General features: G+C 33.2%; 1 protein-coding gene across 1 annotated transcript; it reads right to left on the reverse strand.

Moving 5' to 3' along the window:
• Positions 1 to 25,607, reverse strand: LOC129806047 (ankyrin repeat domain-containing protein 29). Its single transcript, XM_055854363.1, has 5 exons — positions 25,417 to 25,607; positions 24,346 to 25,302; positions 15,830 to 15,940; positions 7,748 to 7,846; positions 1 to 4,300 (listed from the first exon to the last, which is right to left on the reverse strand). The coding sequence occupies exons 2-5, from the start codon at positions 24,355 to 24,357 to the stop codon at positions 3,575 to 3,577; spliced, it is 948 nt and encodes a 315-aa protein (XP_055710338.1). The 5' UTR covers positions 24,358 to 25,302; positions 25,417 to 25,607; the 3' UTR covers positions 1 to 3,574.
• Positions 25,608 to 25,819: the final 212 nt, after the last annotated feature.

Below are 25,819 nucleotides of genomic sequence, written 5' to 3' on the forward strand. Positions count from 1 at the left end.
TTTCCAATTTGAATTTTGTTTTATTTCTTCATTTCGCACATTACATCAAGATTATTGCACGTTGAGAGATAATCCCCTCCCCAATTTGACCTTAATCTCTATTGATATTTCACATATAACGTTTACATATTAATTGCTAATTTTTTTTAAAGGTAAAATGAAATTGCACTGACTTTCATTACCTTTTTTTATGTACATATAAAAAACATAATGAAAAAGAGATGTTATTGGATTATTTCGAACACATTGGATTTCTAAACACTCTTTGACCGAGAGTGTTATTTTTTTTTTCTTTCATAACGTATCAAAGAAGGAAATGCACTACTGATGATCAGTGGATTTCTCAGTTTTGGTCTTTGGATCAGAGTTGAAAAGATTTGATATTCAGATTCGATTGATAAGATAAAGATCAATGTAATGAAAATTTTTCAAAATTCGATTAAAGTTTTGGTTCTTATGATATTGGCTTCAATTTCAAGATCGCGATCATGAAAATAATTTTATTGTTTTCTAAAATTGATAATAAAAATAATGCAAATTTTAAGTTAAGTTTGAGGCTCTGAAGCTTCGGATACAGAGAAATCCGAAAAAGTTAAAATAACATTCCGGAAATGTTAATTTTACCCTGCAATATTAATCCGAAATCGGTGTAAATATTATGCGTTTTAGGTGTATTAGGGGTTAAAGTTACCATTTTTCATGTTCATTTTACCCTTAAAAAGGTGTAAAATTAACATTGAAAAATGTTGATATATTTTTACACCCAAAAAGTGTTAAAGTTATGCGGAAAAAAAGTTAATCGCACCCCCGTTTTTTCCTCAGTGAATGAATAAAGTTTTGTATTAGGGGAAAGTGTCCATGCTTTGCACCGTTCCAAGCTTCATAATGACTAAATTTTTTTTACGTTTCTGAATAAATGCAACTCTGCAATATATTTTAAAAACAGGACATTAGTTTTTAAAATATGGATTTGATGAGCCACATTTATTGAAAAATATAGGAAAAATTTAGTCATTATAAAGCTTGGGACCATGCAAAGCATGGGCACTTTCCCCTTGAGTCAAATTCATTAAGAAACATACACTGAGAAAAAAAGAGGGTGCGATTAACTTTTTTTCCTCGTAACTTTAACACTTTTTAGGTGTAAAAATATATCATCATATTTTAATGTTAATTTTACACCTTTTAAGGGTAAAATGAATATGAAAAAGGGTTAATTTAACCCCTAACACACCTAAAAAGGGTAATATTTACACCGATTTCGGATCAATACTGCAGGGTAAAATTAACATTTCCGGAATGATATTTTAACTTTTTAGGATTTCTCTCAGTGTAGGAAAAATCGAGTGGTACGAAACTTCCGGGGTCTGAAGCTATAAACTCTTAGTCCTGTTTGCATCATTACAATCAAAAAGTGTTTTAATAACATTGTTGTATCGGAAAGTGCCCGTGCCCATGCTTCGGATGATCTTAAGCAAGCTTACTAATGACAAATTTTTCCTATAATTCTAAATAAACAATCGTCTAGTTTTTAAAATATAGTTGCGATGAGTTACATTTATTCAGAAACATAGGAAAAATTTAGTTATTATGAAGCTGTGATCGTACCAAGTATGGGAACTATAATATAGTTATAATATAGTTAGGTAAGGTACATTTGTGTGGAATAATAACAATAGTAGTAGTGGAAAAAAAATAGGAGAATCAGAAGATTTATCGCATAGAATGAAGGTTATAATAAGAGTGAGGAGCAGAAAATAAAGAGATTTGAAGTGAAAAAGGGATTCTACAAGAATGACTTATGTAATAGTAACTTTTCTTTTTACTATGAAATTTTTTAAGGGGTTACGTGGATCTAAATTACTAAAAAATGGTCACAATTTTTATCAAATTCTTCAATCAAATAGCCACAAAATAATAATAAAAAAATCTAATTCCATCTCATTAAATTCAATTTTCACTGAAATCAATTTAAAAATTAAGTCGTTGGTATCTGATTTTTCGAGACGGGGATTGAAAGAAAAAAAACTTACTTTGTGGTAGTCACGAGTCACGATTGCTCAAAGAAAATTCATCAGAAGTCAAAAACCAAATGTTTCCTGTTAGCAAATGCGTTACGCTAGTCTTTACATTTTCGTTTCGTAATCCACTGTTCAAGTATAAGTTTACATTTTATGCCAACAGAAAATATTTTGTTTTCTGACTTCTGGTGAACCTACTCTGATAAATCATGATTACCGCAAAGTTATTTTTTTCAAAACAAAAAAGAAGTTTCTGAAAATCATGTGCAAACAGCTAAATTTTTGTATTTGAATTTTTAGTTCTTCTCAAAGGCTGAAAATTTCACATTGATTGTCTAACAAAGTCAAAAAAAATTCACAAAAAAGTAATTTTGGGCGTTCAAGTAGATATAACCCCTTAAAAATTGAGATTTTTGTACTGATGGGAAAGCTACATTAGTTCCTTATGACAAAACTGTGCCTTACTGAGATTTTTAATTGCTTTTGTAAGTGTTTTTTTTTTGTTATCCTTCATGGTTATAAAATGCGTAGTTTTCTTTTGGAACGTATATTAATAAGTGCAAGTAAACCTTAAATCGTATTTCACAACAAATAATTTACTGACGAAGCCACAACTATAATACACTTAAAGAAATGCTTTAAAATTGCAATATTTTTGGTTTTTAGTAATCTCACGAATTTTTAATGTATTTCACTGTGCAAGATGAGAAATATAGTTGAAAAAATAAAAATATTGAGAGTAAAAGTACAATATGGCGAACGAACCCTAATTTATTTTTAGGTTATGTAAAGACATAACCTCAACTTGCAACATAACCTTTTTATAAATAAGGTTACGGTTTTTTTTAAACGATTTTTCATTCAAAAGTTCATGAAAACCGATTAATTTACCTTGAAGCCTAATGCCCTAGACACACTTAGGACTTAAGCCGAGAAACTGACTAAGTTTTCACTAAGCCGTTTCTCGACTTAAGCCTAGAGACGGATTAGTCAGAAACTGATGGAAATGTAATCAGATCATTATTTTGATGTTAATTACGTTAAGCCGTCTCTCGGCTTAAGTCGTAAGTGTGCCTAGGGAATAAATCTCAGCGAGTCCTATTTACGTTTCCGCTTCGATATCGGTTCCTTTTTTCAAACCCTTAAGCTTTTAATAAGGAAATATTTTGCTTCGGCTCTGATGTATTGATATTTTTTTTTAATGATTTTATTGAAATGAATCACTTGAAGTTGTATCACGTCTAAAACATGGAGAGTTTTGGTAAATTTTCTATTTTTACGTTATCCTTTAATAAAGATCAAAATTTTGTTTAGACTAATATTTACTTTGAGAAAAAAAGGATATTGTCATTTCGATATTCAACAATATTCTAAAAATGGTAAAATTTTACTAAGAATGAATTTTCTGGGATTTTCGCGGTGATTTCGAGTGCAAAATGTTTTTTTTCCGCAATTCTAAGCATTAGATATTGGGAAAAAGAAATGAATTATCTTTGTCATCTCGCATCTGAATACTTTTCAACCCTGTGTTTGTTGCCAAAGTGGACAGTGTTTCAGGAAGAACTGAGCTGACCACAACTACTGGCAGCACTTCCGCTCTGAGACGTTCGACATTCCCGTTCCTCGAGGTACTCAGCAACGCCCAGGAAGCCTTCCTGGCGTGCCACCCTGAGCGCTGTGTAGCCTTTTTGATTCCGGACACGGACATCCGCTCCAGCGGCTACCAATTGCTTCACCACGGGCAGATGGCCAAAGAGGGCAGCTGCATGGAGGGCTGTCTCGCCATTTGGCAGGACGCTGAGATTGGGACGCCATTTGAGGAGTTCATGAACTACGGAACTGTGTCCTTTGTGAGCAGCCTTGAAGAGGGCCGTTGCTCCATCGCATCGTACAGCATCGACATTTGCTCCGTGCTGCAGGAGAATCTTGGCCACGTGATCATGGCCCATCTGCGAGGCGATCCACAGGGGAGTAGCACCATCTCCGCGAGCGGCATCAGCTGCAGCGCCAGCAGCGAGCAGTTGCAGCAGAACTCCTCGATGGCCATTCTGGGCGGCTACGAAGGTCGGAGTGGCGCGATCTTTGAGACTGGCATGGACACAGGCTCCGCGACGGAGGAGTTCCTTCACCATGGCCTGATGTCCTCCTTGGCAGGCGACGAAGAGCGCCGTGGCACCGTCAAGGGAGGCAGAATTGACATCTGCACCTGCATCCAAAAGCACCCGAGCCACATCCACATGGCCACCCTGGGCAGCGAAGAAGAGCGCAGAAGTACCGGTCTGAAAGGTGGAAAGACGGTAAGTCAAAAATCCTCTTCAAATTGCAATAATGGCTTTCAGGTTGGAAGCTTCCTAATTCAGGTGGCATTAAATTTATTGAGGGGTTCACCTCGTTCACCTGAATTCTTATCTATCGAATATCCCAAGCAATAATGTGATTTTGATGGATTTCAAGTGGTAAATGTTTTATCATTATCAATATGATAACTGCTTTCAAAGTGAGTAAGAAATACTCAGTATCTGCAGGAATGGCTGAAATATTGAGAAGCCAAAGAGAATCTTCACGATCCGATATTTTCGAGACTATTTCATTGAGTACTTAGGGGAAATGTGCCAAATTTCGGCCACTTTGAGTGTAATTTCGGCCATGGAATTAAATTAATTAAAGTTATGTATGTTATCTTCGAATAGTCAATTAATTCATTTTGCTTTTAAATATTTATTCATTTTAGGATGTATTAACACAAAGACCGTTAAATTTTAGGTATAATTTGAATTTAAATTGCGTTCTCAGTGTGGAAAGAGTTACAAAAAATGTGACAGATCGATTGTGTTTCTAGCCCGTCAAATCCCCAGCAAAACTTCGATCTGCAATTCTGCACTTTTGAAATTTTAACGTTTCTTGTCATTCAATCGGATAGTTCGTGTGGCTTCGGGATAGTCGTGCGACTTTGTGAGCATCGCGAATGTCTTTCACGTTTTCTAACCATTTCCTTCCCCTTCGTTTTTTCTATTATGGCCTATTTAATAATATTGTATTATAACATTATAATAATATTGTAAAAAAAAGAGAGTATTCACGTAAAATTGTTGAATAAAAATTGAATTTTAAATAAATTGAAATACATATTTTTATGTAGTTAAAATAATGTTTAGAAACATTAGAAAGGGTAGAAGAAATGTAGAAATCATCTAAATACTCTAAAGAAATTCTGCAGATAATTTTAAAATTTTCTATAGAAATTCTGCAGAATTTTCATACAACGATCGGATCCACCTTAGAACAAAATTCTGTAGAAATTCTGCTGATTTTTCGGCAGTTAGTAATTCAAATCTGACGAATTTCTGCAGAATTTGCCGGGTGGGTCATTGCTCTACCTGCCGATTTTACTCGGAAGTTTTTTGAATTGTAACGGTATATTCTAGTACATTCTGAGAAAATCTGTAGATTTTCGATAGAATTTCAACGTAGAAAATCTGCAGATTCTCGGCAAAATTTCTGCATTGGAAGTCTGCATAGTCTCCATTGTCTCAACAAAAATATTGTTGATTTATTAAGAAATTTGTAGAAGTTATAAATAAAATGATATGTTCTGCTTAAGAATTATTACCGATTAAACATTTTAGATAACTAAAAAGATGCGAGCAAAAATACTAATTTCTTAAAAATCGCCAATTGAATGATACAAAAACACGAAATTTAGTTCGACACTCTGCTTAAAGTTTTTACTTCACTATTCTCTACTTGTAACACGGCGTCGCAGAATTCTCTTTATTTTATATAAAAACTGTGATATCACTAAGAATCACTTTATTGAATTTTCCAAATTTCAGTGAAAAATATTCCATCTTTTCAGACACATCTGTCTGGAATGTAGAAAAAATCTACAGAAAATCGGCAAAATATCTACAGAAATTCGTCAGAGTATGCAACAGGATTCGTCAGAAAATCTGCAAAAATTTCTGACGAATTTTGTCCCAAGCCAATAAAATTCGTAGGAATATCTACAGATATATCAGCAGATTTTCGACAGAGGTGTAGATATTTTCTGCAGAAATCTTAAAGATATCTGACGAAATTATTTGACGGGTATAATCAAAATTATGATTAGATTACGTTCCCATCAATGTGCTACTAAGCCGTCGCTCGGCTTAAACCTTAAATTTGTCTAGGGAAAAACTCGGGCATCAAAAAGTCATGGCAAAGCATCCCATACTTAGCGAAGTGCTCAAACTCGTGACTTAGATGTTGGACCTCAAAAGTACTTTGACATCATTTATTGTTTACCGGTTCTCAACCGATTTTTTAACTGATTTATAAATCACTCAAAACATTATCCAAAATAAAGGATTAATATAATTCAATTTCGAGTAATAATTATTTATCGGTTAATAACCGATTCAAACCCGATTGGAACTGTGTCAGTTTTATTGAAAACTCCAAGACCTTTCAAATGAGCCCAAACATGATGCCATTCAATTAATAAATACGTTCTCTAGAGCCCTTTTAACATTTGACTTTGAAAAACTGTTATTAGGAATGATTCAACGGTACAGTAGACTCTCGCTAATTCGGCTCTATTCATATCGGGTTATTCTTTTAATTCGGGCAGCAGTTAAATTTCAAAAAAGTTTGTTAACATTTTTAAAGTTTCATTACGATTATCAAATGAAGCAAATGCGCTCAAATTTCCCATGGTTTGTCTTGTTTTTGATATGATTTTGCATTATTAAGGAGTTTTCATGAAATTTACCATAAATTGAGTATCTAAACTTAATATGAGTATGCAGATGAATAAAAAATCGTTGGATTTCAAAAAATTTGTCGCCTGAATTTCTCTCTAATTCGGGCGCAATAGGCAAAACCGCTGATTCTTGGGCGGTGAGATCTCTGACTCGACTCTCACAGCTGTGAGTTCGATTCCCGCCCGGTGCAATCAACTGAATGTCGAGAAAAAGACATTTTTCACTGTGATAAAACGTAATAAAATGCACCGCCTTTGCCCAAAAACCTTCAGGAGCACAGAAGAAGCGTTCACTACGGGGAAGGCGTTCCTGGGCGATCTACGATCAGCAGATTCTGCCAACACGGTACACATTGTAATGATTACATTGCAATACCAAATAAAGTGTCTCGATACGATTAATAATAATGAGAATATATTAAAGTTTTTAAAATGAGAAGCGGATATAGTTAATTAATGGAATTTAGCTAATTTCACAGATATATCACCTTTGATGGTTTTATCGATTTCATTGAAAGGCAAGATCTTTAATAAAAAGCTCTTCATGAGTGCACTTGAACTACATGCACGTCAATTTATCACCCATTAAAAAGAAAACTATGTAATTGACCAAAGAGATGTAATTAGTGCTAATAAGATGAAAAATCAGTGATTCAGTGTAATGAGAAAAAATGCTCTTTTCATCGAAAATTAATTGACTTGTTTTTTTGTGGCAAGTTTAAGAGCAGTGAATGTGCAAGAGTTTTGTTTTCCTGAAATTTCTTTATTTTGGTTTCTTTTGCAAACAACAATCGATTTTCTCTGAATATTAAATACCTCTACAAATTATCTTACAGCATTGATTTTTTTTGCATTGAAATTGATAATTTGCATATGACTTTTATGCAGAGATAAAAGCAATGGTGGGATTTCCTTCTGTTCGTTTGATATGAAAAGAAAAATAGGAAATTTATAGAGCAGGAAGTAGGGAAAATTTACTTACAGTTCTTTTGGCATTGGCATCAGCTCCTTGTTCCAAGAGTTCCTTCACACACTCCACATGACCACCAGCAGCTGCCAGAATGAGTGGAGTTGTACCATCCTGTTTTCACAGAAGAAAAATTTTGTTAGTGTCCAATAAGCGAATTAACTGAAATGATTTATTTACCCTAATAATCGTAAATTTACAAACATTTTAAGTGTGCCAAAAAAAAGTTAACGATTTCTTAAGAATTCATGTTTGCTGAAAAAGCTTTAATAACTTGATCACATTTTTTACATATTCATGGTTTAATTTTAATTTGATAAACTCAAGGTATTTTTACTGCTGGAACTCAAAATATCGAGCAATTTGTAGTCGGCGTTTTTCGACTTGTCACCGTTCTGGAACTTAAACGGTAAGAGATATTGACTTCCGGTTTTCAGTGACCCCCCTTGAAAATATCCCCTAACGAGACTTTTCGCAAACTACTCCCATTCCCTCTATCCCTTCAAAAATAATGCTTTTTGGTATATCTCAAAATAGGTCCTAGTGAATCTATTCATTCATAATACACCTAGGTCTGGAAAAGTCGCCATTTTGATTTCTTGAAGGGCATTTTTGAAATTTTCAACCTAGCATTTTTGGCTTCAATTTCGAATCATACATTTTCGGCTTCATTTCGAATCTGAAAGTTTATTAAATTTAGTTTATTTCTAAATTCGCACTAGTAAAAAATAAAATGTATTTAGTAAAAAATGAAACTTGATCAGTACAACGTGAAATTTGGTCAATAAAAATATAAAAATCCGGCACAAATTTTAGATCAGGAAAATTTCATAAAATCAAAATTTACGTCTCTTTCTTTCTCAAAGGTTCTGCATATGTCTATCTCACTCTTTTGGACTCTTGTTCTTCTTTTGAACATCAGACCAAATTAAATTTAGTTCAGTTCAATTTTGAAACCGAAAAAATGGGATAGACTTAGGTAAATCTTTTGAAAATGAAAGGACCGCAAATTTCGATTTAATGAAATTTTACCGAGCTAAAAGGTGTGCTGAAAACATAAAAAAATAAAATGTGGTCAGTAAAAAAAAGATACGTTCAGTACAAAATAAGATTCGGTTTCTTGATAAATAAACCGATAAATTATTAAAATAAATCCTTGATAAATAAATAAATAAAAATAAGATTTCGGAGATCTTGATCACTTAAAATGGCAAAAAGCAGATAGTCCACCCTAAATAAAAAATAATTAACGAGAGACTTTTATCTCAGCTGAAAGGTGATCCAGAAGAGATCGAAGAACAATTTCGTACAACTGAGACTATCTAATTACACGGCTCTTCATTCAATATCCCATGAGGTATTAACATGGACTAGCTGTTCAGTTACTTTTAGGTCAACGGAATTCAATACAGTTCAAATTTCTTTGGACATGTGAGGAGGAAATATGAGAAACAAAGTGGGAGAGAACCACTCAAAAGTTGGTCAGAACAGTCTGAGGAATACTAATTAAAACCTCAAGCAATTTTTGCACAATTTCAAAATTGAGAAGATAATACGTTATTGAGTGCCAAGAACCAAAAAAAGACAATCAGCTCTTTAGGATAAATTACTATTTAATAATTTTGCTGGATTTAATTTTCTTTCAATCACATGGTACTATTTTCTTGAGTGGAAAGTGAAGTTCCGCGCTGGATTTCTTTGTATGAAATTCTCTCTGCAATTACCATTTAAACTGGATGTGCAATTAATGGATGGAAAATGATGTGCTTGAAGTGGATTTAAGCTTTAATTTTAATGACACATTCACAAACACTAACTTGTTTTCATTTCTCTCTTGAGTTGATATCTTAAAAATCTGATATTTAATAAAACAGTTTTCTTGTACAAGAAATGCAAGAAGGGTCAGTTTATCGAGTGAGATATTTCACGTGTTTCAACATTTGTTATTTTACAAATGCGTTTAGCAATTATTTTTAATGAAATGTTTTTTTTTTCTTTTTCAAGAAATGTGAAAATTGCTCAATAAAATATTTCAAGAAGTTTATGAAGACTCTCTAAAAATAATAAATTAAATCTTGATTGTGTCCATACGTTTACGATTTGTAATGTGTTCAATTTGGAAACATATTGATATTAGAGAGTTGTCCGAAGCTTCAGTCGTTTGAAGGTAGGGTACTTTCCCCTACTCGACTTACTTCATTGCGAGTATGTGTTGCTCACATGAAGTATAGGCCTTAATTTAAAATTCACCAATGCTCAGCAGTCATCTCTTAAAAAGTGTCGTGCAGCATCCATTAGGCAGAGTATGCCTTTGAATTGCAGAGTGAAATTTTTGTGGTATATTCTTAAATATATTACCTCTCGATTTAAGCAATAAAAATCGATTATTTGACCTTATAATTAGGGAAACCCCCTTAACTAATTCTTGGAAAACTTTGTGGTGATTTTGTGAGAAGCTTCTTGATCTCAATTCCTCGCTTATTTCTTGTATTTATAAACCTATTAATCAATACTTAAAGAAGGGCAAAATCTATTTGGTCAGTAAAAAATAAAATATAGGTCAGTAAAAAAATAAAATATTGGTCAGTAAAAAATCAAATTTGGTCAGTAACAAATAAAATATGGTCAGTAAAAAATAAATATGGTCAGTAAAAAACTTAAAAAAAAACAGTAAAAAATAAAAGTCGGTAAAAAATCAAATTTGGTCAGTAAAAAATTAAAAAAAATCGGAAATACTGAAATTTGGCCAGTAAAAAATAAAATTCGGTCGGAGAAAAGTCAAATTTGGTCGGTAAAAAGTCAAATTTGGTCAGTAAATTTGTTTTTAAATCAGTAAAATGTGAAATTTAATCAGTGGAAAATTGAATATGATCAGTGAATAATAATTTAGTCAATAAAAAACTAAAAGGAAATCAATAAAAGTTAAAACTTTGCATATCCGGATAACATTTTTCGTATTGTGGAAATTTCGTATTTTAAGTATTTTAGTACATTTCGTATTTTACCATTTCGTATTTCATATTTTGTCTTTCCTAAATTTTGTACAAAAATTAAACAGGTGCTAGTTTCCAAAGCACAGAAAATTTCCTTTTGTCTCAACAGGCGATAGAGATAACTTTCCGAAGCACAGAAAATTTGATTTTTTACTGATCAGATTCTTTATTTTTTACTGACCATTTTTTATATTTTACCGATCAAATTTCATTTTTTACTGATCAATTTAGATTTTTCACTGGCCAAATTTGATTTTTTACTGACCAAATTTGACTTTACAGACCAAATTTGACTTTTCTCCGACCGAATTTGATTTTTTACTGACCAAGTTTTATTTTATACTGACCAAATTTTATTTTTTTACTGACCAAATTTGATTTTTTACTGCCTAAAATATACGCTGATAAAATTTGACTTTTTACTGACCAGATTCTTTATTTTTTACTGACCATTTTTTATATTTTACCGATCAAATTTCATTTTTTACTGATCAATTTTGATTTTTCACTGACCGAATTTGATTTTTTTACTTACCAAATTTGACTTTTTACCGACCCAATTTGACTTTTCTCCGACCGAATTTGATTTTTGCTGACCAAATTTGATTTTTTACTGACCAGATTCTTTATTTTTTACTGACCATATTATATTTTTTACTGACCGTATTTTATTTTTAATTGACCACATTTGATTTTCTACTAACCAAATTTTATTTTTTACTGACCAAAAAGTCGCAGCCTTAAAGAAGCTGCTAAGTGTCTTTAATATAATAAATTTCGAGCCATGACAAAAAAAGCAGAGAATCTTACGCATTCTATTCATGAAAGTAGGAAAAATAGTATCGCCTTCCATATCAAATATCCCCAAGAAATGCTGGAAAAAGCAATATCATCATTTTCTTATCCCGTTAATTTCTTGGTAGATCTTGCTTTAATTAATTGTAGGTTGTTAAATCAATGCTTGACAATTTTTTTTTGCTGCAATCGACGATGTTTAATAAATTATTTGCTGTTAAATATTAAACGTGCAGACAGAGTTTGCAATAAATCTTTTTTTTTGTAATAGGGCGTTTGAGTAATTTTCACAGACACTGTAATCTTTCATAATAGAAAATTTATATCGCGATTTTAATTATGCACAACATTTTTATTGTTATAATGAATTGCAACGTTACGTTTTGCCATATTTTAATTTAAATTAATTCTTGGAATAAAAAGTAGTGTTAAAAGATATGTAACTGATTGCTGTACTCGAGAGCTAAGCAATATTGATTGAAGAATTATACAGATTACATTGGTGTTTGGAGGAAATAAAGAAAAAAAAATCAACGAGTTTTCTCCGCATGCGGCACCTGAAATACGTACAAAATATTAACGCTTCTCACGCGTGAATTGTATCAAATTGAGTGAAATGCCTTTCCTTTGAGGGTAATAAAAAAAAACGAGACCCGATAATACAGATAAAAATCCACAATTGCGCAACTATAGTTTGATTTAATTAACAAAAATAAAAATACCAGCACGAGATCGTTCAACAAATGTATGAATTATGCGTTTTTGTGCGTAATCGAGAGTTTGTAATAAATATGGGAAAAGTGTAGACAATTCACTTAAAACTCAAAGCGTTCATCAAAGCATTATGCTGTTGGAGCAGTGTCAACGTGAATTTGACTCTGAATTCTCTCATCACTTCACGATTTGCAATTAAAATCATATTTCTCAGTGACTACGTTTATACGCTTAGAATAATCCGGATTTTTTTCAGAATAAATAGTAAGTTGAGAAATTGTGTTATATTCTAAAATTAATTAGCTTGTAAGATATTTTGAAATTAGATAAAATTTCCTTTTCTTTTGTTCGGAAAAATGATTTGAAATTTGAATTTTTTGAGGTTCAATCGTGAGTAATTTGACGTTTCTAACTTCCGTCCGGAAGAAAAATCCTCAAGAGAATTTTCGTATGAATTAGGGTAAATGTCCTAATTCAGAACCATTTCCAGTCGCTTTGACTTTCACAGAAGGTTCAACACATTAAGTTCAATTTTTTCTGAAGAGAATTACATAAATTTGCTCATTGACTCTTCTAGAATGTTACTGTTTAGTGAAAATTCTTTAGATATAATTTGAAAACTTCTTAAATACAAGAAAAATACGCGAGTGTAAAATGCTTCTATTGGAAACAAATTAATCCAACTGGAGACAAGGGAAATTTTCTAATTGGAGACAAACAGTGTAAGTGAAACCGCGACGAAGGGCTTCCAAAACCTTGTTGAGTTGCTCCTGAGTGCAGGATTTGTTCTTATTCCTGGTCTTTTCTACTTTGCCATCTAAAACAATAAGAAAATCTCTACAAAAAATTGGCTTGACGCGATTCTTTACCCCAAAATTCAACCTACAATCGAATTTTCACGCATTCAGAGTTTCAAGCACCCCGAGTTGCACGCTTTTCGAGGTCACCTATAAAGAATCTCAGCTACCATAAGCTTATCTGGGCTTATCACTGGTTTAATTTTATAATAACCTTATTCTTAAATCTAAATACTTTTTTTTTATTGTTGTAAGTTCGTAGAAGTTTGTAATTTTTCACAAACATTGGCCTCAATTCTGAGACCAAGATCAAAATTTCAAGCTGTCAAATATTTCCAAGATCAAGATTTCATATTCTGACGCGAAACACTAATGGAACTTAAAATGTTTTAACTAACTTAAAATGTTTTAACTAATTTGATCTACGATCAAATGTTTGTAAAAGAAGAAAAATTCTCTTTAAGTGATAAAGCATTAAGTCATTTCTGTGTAGAATACCAAGGAAACTACACGAATAACTGCAAGGAAGTAATATCCAATGAAAATTTAATGAGCAAATTTTGCTAATTTATTTGCTCAATTCTCATTAATGTACTGATTTAATGGAATAATCATATTTACTCTATTTTAATCTATTTAACCCTTTTAATCCTTTAAGGACGAATGGGACTCCGATGTCCCAAAAATAAAAACTGATTTTTTAAATTGTTTAGAGGACAAAATAACTTTTTTTTGGTAAAAACTTGTTTTTGGGACACTGGCGTCCCACTGGTCCTTAAAGAGTTAGGGACGATTGGGACACCGATGTCCCAAAAAACATTTTTCTTTCCTTTTCTAAAGTTATGTTTTGCTTTAAGAAGGCAGAAAAAGTGCTTTTTTTAACTCCAATTTTTGATCTTGTCGTCCTTAAAGGGTTAAACCAATTTTTGTGGTCCGAGTCCAAGTCGATATTCTTGTCACAAAACAATTCGATTTCTAAAAGATCTAGCCAAAACTTGCATATTTGGACACATATTAATAACAATTTATTAATGTAAAACAAAATTTTAATGTGAAATTGATTTAAATATAAAAAAGGATTCAGCTAAGAGGACCGGAGGACAAATACACTTAAGGATGCTGATCTATAAGCGTTAATAACTAAAAACGGACAAAAATATTAATAGGAATCGTTGCCGATAAAAATTAATCAATTGAATTGTATTCTCGGTAAAAAAAAATCTATATGTCCTAATATTGTCCATAAACATTGTAGACCGGAGGAAGGAGACAACCAATCTCCGAAACGTCGTAGCAGGAGGAAATAGAGAAGTTTTTAAAAAGGTCTATACCGTGTTTCTTGACTCAAAATTAATCAATTTGATTTATGAATTTATTTAAAAAACAACCAGAATGGGACAAGATAGAAATTAAGAACAATGGCCTCAATTCTGAGACCAAGATCAAGACCAAAATCAAGAAAATTTCAAGATTTTGGTATTCTGAAATCAAAAAAATCAAGATCAAGGTGTCAAATCTGTCAAATGTCTTGAAATCTTAAAATCCATGACATAAATTGTGTGGATATCAAGATTTGCAATTCTGAAACCAATATTTAAAGATTTCAAGACGTCAAATTTCTTGTTTTTTTTTTTTTTTTTTTTTAATAATTCCAAGAACCTCTCGAAGGTGCTTGGAATTTTCAAGATACTAACAATTTGAAGAGTTTCATACGAAAATGACTCTAGATGAGGAATATTTCTAAAAGCTATGATATTTTTATATTTCTATCTATTACAAAAAGAGAATAACTATGAAAAATACTGCGTTTGAAGTGGAATATCTTGAGAATACTTCCAAAAGAATCACATCTTGGATAAATTTCAAGATTTATCACAGGCCACGAGTTTGGTTTGCACTTTCTGTATTCCTGTTTATGGCCTCTCATTTATTCTTTAATACGTCCTATAATTCATTTTCCTAATTTATATGGTAAATTTCAATAAATTGAAAAGATAAATGAAGATATTTATCAGAAGTGACGTTTCGTTAAGTGTGCGGAAAATCTTGAAATCTTGGTTCTTAGCTAAGACAATTTAAGTCAGAATATGAAATCTGGATTTTGGAAATATTTGACAGCTTGAAATTTTGATCTAGTTCTTGGTCTCAGAATTGAAATCAATGTTTCTACCCTCACAAATTTTGTATTCAAAATTTGAGACAATTCTATCTTGAAACCTTGCCACCATTTTTATTCCATTTTTAACGTTTTTGGTATTTAATCCGGATCACTTGGATTTTGACAGTCCAGTGTATAAACGTAATCAGCTAAGATAAGTTTTCTCTCTTGAGTGTTGTCACCTACCATTAAGTAAGACAAGTTAATCTTTGTCTTCTTTCTCATGAGGAAGAATTAGGGTAATGCTGTGGCAAAATTCAGAGAGATAATTTGCATTTTGAGAAAATGTGGAAGTCATTAAGGAGGAGTAAAAAAAAAGCCAAACTCTGTGGACAATCCCTGATCCCAAAATAGATCTTTTGATTCCCTTAAAATATCTCATTGACTTTTACTTGGAGATGGTATTTTTGCTTTCTTTCTGAAAGCAGAGCAATTTAAATGTTTTTTTTTTTGCACGATCATGCGTGATCGTGAGCATTTCATTCGTTTTTGTACGATCACCGGAATAAATTATGCAAATAATTGCCATGTGAAGTAAATATTTGCTTGAATATTTCACCTCAAGATCACTTTAAGTGTTCTTTTTCTTGTTCGGTAAATTTTGGCTGAAATTTTTGTGTATTTTTAAAATTTTCTGTACCTCATCTTTGGAATCAACATGGACTTTTCCACTGTCCAAAACACGCTTCAATATCATGTCATCACCACGAAGAGCCGCCAAATGAAGTTGGACATCTGATGGTGATTCTTTCTGCAAATATACAATAAAAAAGACAATTGTGTACACATTGAGGTTGAAGAACAATGTGTAATGCTATTATCAGCTTAAGATGATCTAATGCTTCGTTGTTGTGAAATTACTTGTAATTTTAAGTACATTGTCTGTTGATTGCAATGAATTAAAAAATAATTTTTTCCCCTTGGTAGAGAAAATTATCATTTTGTCAAACTTGCGTCCCCTTTTTTTCTGATAAGATAGTGGACAAAAATTTACACAATATTTTCATAAGTGGGTTCTACATTTGTTGAGAAAGAGTCCCAGCTATAGAAATTCTCTCACAGCTTTTTTTTTGTTGTATCTTTTGGGAGAAAATAAATTTGCCGCCCATCGTTTGTTTGACAACAGAAAAGTAGTAGTCAGTCTAAAATTATTCTTGATGAATTGGCTAATTTATTCCTTTTCTCTGTTTTTTTTTTGTGCTTCAAATCAGACTTTATTTGAGAATTAGGTGAATCGTAAAAAGTGGAGAAAGATGTGAATTTCTTTCCCGCGATATTTTGAGATAAAGTTTGTAAATTTGTGGTATTAGAATACAGAAGATTCTCAATTATCTTGTTGATGTTTATGATTCTCTTTGCTAACTGCATTAATTACTAAACACTTGGATCATGTCCAAAGGAGAGGTTAATGGTAACATTTTAACTTATGACCTTAATATCATAAATCTTTACATTAAATAAATAGGGAGGGTAGTGCAGTTTGTTGGCTATTTTGTTGCCCTATCCTCCCCTATGTAAGCTTTCCAACAGCTTTTAATAAACCGGCAGAAAACTAATTTATCATACTCATATTTTACTAGCCGAACTCACAGGAGATGGCAGTAGGGGAAAGCACGCTACCTTTGGACTTCGGACGATTCAAGCTTCGAACAATTCATTTTTAACAAGTGTTTTTAATTTATTTGATAGCTACTCCATTGTTACAGGTTTTCTGAAAAGAACCATGGGAAAAATCCATTGGGAACAAAAAAAATGGGTTGTCTGAAGCTTGAGTAATCGAAAATCCGAAGGTAGCGTGCTTTCCCCTATACAATCCTCTTGTTTTCGAATTTGTCACCGGTAAGAGGTATCAACTTGCGGTCTTTGGTAACCCCTAATACTACCTTTTCCTATAAGAATAGATATTCAAATTTCATATCCCATCTAAATGGTAGGATGCCAATAAGTCGTGATACGATTTCTTGAAAAGCTAATGTGTGTTCCTTTGACCTTAATTGACTTATCTTTCTTAATTATCTCATTTTTATTCGTTCCAAAAGATTGCTACCAGGCTAGACGTCAAACAGATAAAGCTATCGACGCCCGGTTTTTTTGTGAACCCCGAAGATCTTTCGGAAAATAAGCCAATATTATCTCGAGACATTTTCCCCCCACTCCCTCTTACCCCTCCATAACAAGACTTTTTGGTTTATTTTGAAAACTTCTACGATTCCTTTTATTTTCGCATATATCATCGATAGATACCTATGACCGAAAAAATGTTCGAAATCAAATTTTCGAAATAAAATTTTTCTTTACATATAATTTTACAGGAAAATGTTTGTATCAGGCTAATAAATATTTCAATGAATAGGAAGGGAGATATTTACTTCGTATAAATAGTAGAGACCTCAATTTTCCCTCTAAGGCTAAGATAAACTTTGCAATAAGAAAAAACTGTACAGCTGGAAAAACTCTATGTCCGAGTTGAATTTATTCGACGGATATCGATATTCTTATTACTGTTTTTCGATGTAAAATTTCATCTTGACTGAAGTATATGCTTAAATATTTGCGTTTTAAGTATATACTTCAGTCAAGAAGATTTTCGTGTGACAGAGTTCATATGGAATATCAATTAGAAATATGCCTAACATTGTTATATAAAGATATGTGCAGTGCATCTTATGTGATATCTCGGAACATGGAGACCTTGTTATCAAGAAAAAAAAATAATAAAGAAAATGATTAAATAAAAAAGCATAAAATTGCAAAATCTATCTATTTTGGGATTTGAAAAAGAGTTATTGTAATTATAAAAAAGAATTATTTTAGGTGTTAAAACGAGTTATTTTAACACTTGAAGCGAGTTATTTTCACTACTTTGTCATGTATATTTTAGGACAAAAAAGTTGAAACAACTCTTCTGAATATTAGAACTAAATAGAAGTAAAATTAACTCGAAAATTAGTTAATCGAAAATCACAAAGAAAAAGATTTTATTTAACATCGATTCGAGCAAGTTATACTCGTTTATTTTCTGAGTGTAACATCCTACTGTCTTAATTTTTTTCGTGGATAATTCTACTCCGTCTGCTCCGGTCTCCCCTACACCAATATTATTTCAGAACTCAACATAGATTAAACATGGATTAAACTCAAAATGCAAGACTATTTGAAAAGGGACATGAGGTTTCACTATGTTTGTAACCTGCTGAAAACAACTTTTGAGTTTATTAGATGTTTTCTGTCAGTGTAAAATGAATTAGCAAAAAATATAAATGCAGAATAAAAGCCAACTCAATATTGAATTAGGCAATCAAAAACCCCAAATTGGCAACCTGCCTAGTTTTGGAGATATCTCGTGAAATGTGTACGAAAACAGGAAAAACTTTACACTAAAACCAGTCGAATTTTTTTAGAGCTAGTGTCGCCCTCATGATTTGAAATATGTGGTAATCCTACATCCTCGTTTTCTTGAATAAATTTACTGCTTACCACCTATTTTAAAACTGAAAATAGAAATGATTTACGAAATAAATAGAAGAACATAGCTTGGGCTTTAAAACATTCTAAACATATCTGGAAATTACATAGAAAGAAAATCAAAGTAATGTTAATAAGATCGACTTGTGGTGGGGGTCGTCCAAAGACTCCAAGTCACTATCTCAAATAGTTTTCCTTCTATGTCTCATAATGAATGGAAGAATAACGTTAAGTAGTTTTCAGACTAGTGCTTTAGCTCGGTTCTCCCGAAGGTCTCAAAATCTTAAATAGCGAGCAATTTTATTGCTTCATGGGAACCTAAAAGATAATTTATCTTTAATATTCCAATCCTAAGTTAGATTTTTCCAAAAAATCAGGATTGATAAGAAATTAGAGCAGTTAAGCCATATGACTATGCCTTAGGTCTTAGGCTTCTACTAGGGTCCAAATGTACTGGCTGCAGACCTAAGACTTAGCCGTATGGCTTAATTCCCCTATTTCTTGTCAGAAAAGATTTTCTGGAAAATTTTGATATAAGAATGGATTATTAAGGGCAAATGATCTTTTAGATTTCGAAAAACCAATAAAACTGGGAATGGGCCAAATCTCTAGTCTGAGGACCGCTATAAACGCAGGCTGATCTTCCTAAATATTTGGCCTGTAAAATTTGGCACTGAAGGATTAGGTAAAGGAAATTAATGCAAAAGACATGTATTCGATGATCCCAAGCACTCAGTATGATAATCTTTACTACTGAATTTTAAAAGCTAAATAGTGTCGAGGATCAGCTTGAGTTTATTCACACCATTACGTTATCTTTCATAGAATATCGACTTTGTAGAATTACATCGAAATAAATCTGATTGAGGGGTTGTGGAGGTAAATGTCGATTTATCGAAAAAATTGAAAGAATAATGGCACTCTCTTTGTAGAGTTGAAGAAACAATAAAAAAAGTTCTTCCAACACAGAAAAATTGTTATATTTTTATTGACAATTGTGTTAATGGCAAAAAAGTACTATACAAAACTTTCGCCTTTTTAATTATATATCCCACCAAGAATTGCTTTTATTGTGAATAGCTCGTGCACGAGACTCCGGCATAAAGCTCAATAGAGCTATTTGTATAAATTGAAACTCAAGCATTTTCCCAATCAATTCAACTCTCTTGTAAATTCCTCAACACTCTGCCAATGTATCGGAGGATGGAGTTGTGCGGAAAAACAAAAATAGAAAATACAAGTCCTTGAACTTCCCTTCCATCTCCCATCGTGCTCAAAATAACATAATTCTAGAGTTTAGAGCGCGATAGCGTGGAAAATCAATTTTTTTTCTTACCATGCCGCGTCAGCAATGTTTATCAAAATTATCAATGAATTTTCGTATAGTGCAGAGAGGTGAAAATCAGCTGATAAGCGTTTGCTAATTTACTGTATGGGAGATTCGCGTGTTTGACGCCAAATTGTTCACTCAAGCTGCTCAAACTATTGCTTGCAAATAGACAATCTCCCACATTAATTCAATGGTTTGAGGATGGGAAGAGGAATAGCTAAACTTTTAGATTATGTGATATTATTTCCGTCTGTGCTTGAGAAACAATACCGTTTTTGTACTGATAAACTTTAAAAGGCACTTCGTGTTGGGTCAAATCCTGAAAACAACTCTTGAATATCATCTCTTTTCTTATTTTTTATCGACAAAATACTCTAAAAATACTCTAAAATCCGTGAAAATTATGATTCCTAAAGTTGGAAATGATCCCAACACATTTATAAAGTTTAACTTTGAGAAATTGAAGTGTTTTCTGTTTAAAGTTTTCGATCAAACTTTCCCATCTTACCGTTTAATTAATGATTTATTACAGATTTTATCTAATTTCACTGAAATAATTTACAGATAATTATATTTACACCTAATTATTATTAGTTTAATTTTTTATTATACAAAAAAAATGCTCAGATAACTTTAGAAGTTTTATGAATTGTAAAATTGTAAATATGATTTGCAACATTAACTCTTGCAAAATTTATTGGTGTTTATTTAAGAAAAAATGCAGTTAAATTGAAGAATTCTTCAGCCATGTCGAGAATATCTTCTTTATTGACTGTTTTCTTTTCTTTTATGAAACAAATTTAAATTCTGAATTGTGTGAAAGGTAAAAGCTTTAGAATAGATTAATTCTCTTTTGCTAAAAGTTATCGAAATTTGAAAATAATCGTTTTTGGTATGCATTTTTAACAATTTTGATACGAAATAATGTTTAAAAAATTAGGAATTTTAATCGAAGGGAATCAGTTCCGGTCAAAATCCCGAAAGCCAAAATCCGGAGTGGTCAAACCGTTGAAAGGAATGAAGTTATACGGACAATACCGTATAGAACATTTTCATAAAGCATAGAAAGCTTCCGTTTGCCTTTTAGGATTTTTGATTTCTAAATTTTGGCGTTCCGGATGTTGATTTTCGAGATTTTAGCTTTCGGAATTTTGTCTATTTCGGGATTTTTGCGTTCTAGATTTTAGCTATTCGGGATTTTAGCGTTCCGGATGCTGTAGTTCGGGATTGTAGCTTTTGAGGTTTTTGTGTTCCGGATAAGGTTCCGAATATTGGCGTTCTGGATTCTGGCCCTTTTGAGATTTTTGTATTCTAAATTTTGACTACTCGGGATTTTGACCCAATCAGGATTTTGACTTTCAAATTGTTGACTCATTCGGGTATTTTAATGTTCTGGATTTTGGCCCTATTGGGATTTTAGCATTCTAGATTTCGGCTCTTCGAGATTTTGGCATTCCGGATGCTGTAGTTCGGGATTTTGGCTTTTGGGGTTTTTGTGTTCCGGATATTGGTGTTCCGGATTCTGTTCCTTTTAGGATTTTTGTATTCTAAATTTTTTCTTTTCAAGATTTGACTTTCGATTTGTCATTCAGGGTTTTGATGTTCTGGATTTTGGTTTTCAGGATTTTTTGCCCTTTTGGGATAATGACATTCGAGATTTTGGCCCATTCAGGATTCTGGCTGTTGAGCTTTTGACTCATTCGGAATTTTGACTTTCGGAATTTTTGTGTCCGAGATTCTGGCGTTCCGGATGTTGTAGTTTGCAAAATGCCATTCGAAGTTTTGGCCCTTTTGGGGTTTTTGTATTCCAGATTTTGGCTATTCGGGATTTTGGTCCATTCAAGATTTTGGCTTTCGAGTTTTTGACTCATTAAGGATTTTAACTTTGGGGATTTTGTCGTTTGGCGTTTTGGCTCATTCGTAATTTCGACCAATTTTAGATTTTAGCGTTCTGAATTCTGGCGTTTCAGTTCGGGATTTTAAGCGGGACCTGAATAGAATATATGCAAGCGGGCGTGCCTAACAAGGAACGGATCGTTATCGATTTTTAGTGTTATTTAAAAGTTTACAAGGGATTTCTTTTGTTTTCCACTATCTATTTTATCCAAGGTTTAATTCTTAAGGAGGATAGTTATCCTGCAAAATATGACTGTAAAGATTTGTCCTAAACTATCAAAAACTGAGGGTTTAGGATCATCGATTAGAGGTCTTTTGCATAAATTTCCTCTACTGAATCCTTTACTGCCAAATGCCACAGTCTAAGTCTGAATAGTTTCGAGGATCAGCCTAAATTTATTTGGGCCCTTAGGCTACGTATAATCAAGAATTATTTGGTAAAAGATCTATGTAAGGTACCGGACCCTACTAAAAAGAGCAGTAGTAGATCGAGATTGGAGTAGGGCGAAGCAGAAATGTGATTTTAATTGTATGGTTCGAAGATATAATGCGTGAATGAATTGAAAGTCAGTTTCAAACCATCCCGTTTCCCGACATTTTCATACTTATAAAAATAATTATGACTCATTTCAAATTACTTCGTCTTAGCCTTCTTTACATCGAATTTTCAAAAACGGTTTTTCGGTTTTTTATGCTAAGGTCAGAGTACATGGAATGGGGAATCTGTCCCATTGTCGGAAATTTAATAAATTTTAACTAAAAACTCTATAAATAGGGTAAGTGTGCCAAATTTCGGCATAGTTGCATGCAAGCGTCAAAGTCTGAAGTTTGAAATGTAATATTTTAAATTCAACTTGATTTTTTTTTAATTCTTTCTTCTTAAAGAGTGTTGCTTGGAACCTTGTAGACAGTTTATCGTCTTTATTTACTCTAAAATCATTCTTAATACATTTTAAAATGAATAAAAATATAGACATAGCTTTGGTGCCCTATTTCGGCCACCTTAATTCTCATAGTTCCTTGCCATTCGGGAATTCTTCCAATATCTTTTTCACGTCATCTCGTTTGTCGAAGCTATATTTTTGTTATTCTTTTGCATTGTATAATCTCCAGAGTACATAAAATCTAAAAGTTTATGGAAATTCGAGGAACACAAAAGGTAGGCGTAATTACAAGCTGGCCGGAATTTGGCACACTTACCCTAAATTCTAACTCTTAATAAATTCTAAACTTAATTTTAATTGAAATATTTTACATTTTCGATATATTTTACATCGAGTTTTCGAAAGGCGGTTTTACAGTCGAAAATTCGTTATGGTGTTCTGAAGAGTTCTAGAATTTTACGAAACCTTTCTGTGTAATCTAAGATCATCAAATCCGGACAATATCCGGACAAAAATAGACAATTTAGTCTTCTAACAGCTAGGGTTCTTCTAACTAAAGAGAGATTCAAATCTTCCTTAATCGAAAAATCTAAGGCCTGGGGTCTCAGCGGCACAATAGGCAAGACCGTTAGTTCTTGGGCGGATGAGATCTCTGGCTCGACTCTCACAGTTGTGAGTTCAAGTCTCGTCCGGTGCAAACATCTGAATGTTTAGAAAAGGACATTTTCACTGCGATATAACGTAATAAAAATGCACCGCCTCTGCCCAAAAAACTCTGGGAGCATGGAAGGCACGGGGAAGGCGCTCCTGGGTGGTCTACACATGAACTTAGTGGATTCTTCCAACACGGGATACAACAGCAGCAATATAACATGATTACATTGTAACAAGTATTCCGACACGATTAATAATAATAATCTAAGGCCTATTGGTAACGTACTAAAATTTCATACTGATCTATGCCTCATGCAGAATTATTGAGGATCTAATATTTAGGGGTGTTCAAGGGGTAACTCATATTGAGAAACCCTCGTCAATTGCCCGAAAAACGCTTCGCGAAACCCGAGAAACTCACTCTTTGCATCGCGAAATCCGAGAAATCCAATTTCTGCATCGCGAAACCCGAGAAACCAGAAACACTTGTCAGAAAAAATGGGAATGAGTTACCCCTTGGGGGTGTTCCTAGAACCACAAGTTGATATCTTTCTCCGTTCTCTCTCCGGAAGCGTTTGTATTACAGAATGGTTAAGGGAAAATGCTTAGTTTTTAAAATATTTTGCGGAGTAACATTTATTGAGAAACAGAAAAAAATTGGTCATTACGAAGCTTGGGATCGTACAAAGCATGGGCATTTTCACCTACGTCACACGGGTATGCAGGCGTTTTTATATTCGTAACCTTTGGGTGTTAAAACGTGTTACATGCAAAGTTTGGGCCTGATCTAACGAGTTCGGATTTCATTTTGGACTAAAAGAGGCTCTAGACTAGAGTCTAGAAGTATTCATTTTTCAACCGATTCCGTGATCACGAGTTCAAGCATCCCGCAAAGTTTCAGTTATTCTATCAATATTTTTTGCTTACCTTGAGAGACATTTTTCGAGTGATATTATCCTCAGATCACGTTTCACTTGTTCACTTTTCCCGCGGTTTTTGTTATCACTTTTCTTAGCTGTGTGGAATTTACTGGCCAGAAGAGCTTCGACGGTTTTTTGTCCGTCTGGTCAGAAGACGCGTGATAAACTGACGTGAGTGTTGATACTCATGTCGAAGCGCCTCATCAATTGGTCAACATTGAGAGTACAATTGCGTATACATTGCTGGATGATGTATGACCACCACGGCGCGCGGTTTTAGTGCTAAGGAAGTCACTTGAGGAATTGCATCACTAGAGACAAAAATAGTAACTGAACAAACTTTCTGCAATGCGCAATCTCCTAAAATGATCTCTCTCCCACAAACCACACACTTTGAGATTAAAAGGGAAGCATTCACAGAGAGGGAGAAAAAAAGTATCAATTAAATCGTCCAATTAGGTGGGATTCACCTGGACAGTCCCGTTAAATTCACTCAAGTAATTTTCACGCAGGTAAAGAAGATTCTCATTTGCAGGCAATTCACGTTTCTTGTACCCTTCTCCAGTACAGTGCTAATTCTCTCACCCAAACCAAATCACTCTTCCATGTGCCTTGGTTCGTATGCAACTGCCTTCTCTCTTTCTGTGAGACTCTGAACTGAGGTGGGCAAAATACCTGCCCCAGCCTTTGCGGAGTCTCCTCAAGTGCAAGTCCACAATGGAGGGAAAAAAATGAGTGATTGACTAGAAAAAGATACAAAGTCTCTCTTTTGCACAGACAAATTCCTCAACTGCACGCACTTGAATTCCTCCAGACACTGTTACTTCACCAATTTCAGAGAGCCCAAGAACACCTTTTTCTTCGTCTCTCGCGGGCTCTCCGCCAAATCTGTAACGGTCTTCCCCACACACACTGATCGTTCCAGCCGGCTCACACAGTGATCCGTGGCATCAATGTGGGATTACTGCAAAATCCAAAGCAAGAAAAAAAATTCAAAATATAACAAAACACTGGCCAAAAACATCTTCCTCAACTAATCAATGATTTTGCTCAACAATTTTTTAGCGCAAAATATTACCTAAATTCTGAGCGACGTAGTACATGGGGGAAACACTATTTTACAACTATTTGCATCACTTAACTCATAATCCAAATGTTGAACGTGTAATTTCCGCGAAAAGTTCTCATTTATGCACATTTTCGCAACTTTTTTACCTCAACTATTTACCTACAAATACATTCACACACGTGAAACATGGACGGATTGTCAGTTTTCTGGCGAATTTCGCCGTGAGATTTTGATTTTATCCAAATCATCCGGTACTCTATCTCAGGATTGATGGAATCTGCAAGGGAAAATTATATTTTTTTACACGTATAGAGCTTTTTGGAAGTCAATTTTTAAAATAAATATTATTTCAGATGAAACATGAAACACTAATTTTTCATGTTTCATGGTTTGTAAAAGTTTGTTAATTCCA

The sequence above is a fragment of the Phlebotomus papatasi genome, chromosome 3 (assembly GCF_024763615.1).
Source record: "Phlebotomus papatasi isolate M1 chromosome 3, Ppap_2.1, whole genome shotgun sequence".
In the NCBI taxonomy this organism is placed as follows: domain Eukaryota; kingdom Metazoa; phylum Arthropoda; class Insecta; order Diptera; family Psychodidae; genus Phlebotomus; species Phlebotomus papatasi.

Excerpts from the sequence above, each read along its gene's own strand:
- LOC129806047 (XM_055854363.1), bottom strand. Across the intron at positions 7,847-15,829 it reads ATGTTGATTCCAAAGATGAG|GATGGTACAACTCCACTCAT; the intron begins GTACAGAAAATT and ends CTGTGAAAACAG. Across the intron at positions 4,301-7,747 it reads ATGCCAATGCCAAAAGAACT|ACCGGTACTTCTGCGCTCTT; the intron begins GTAAGTAAATTT and ends TCCACCTTTCAG.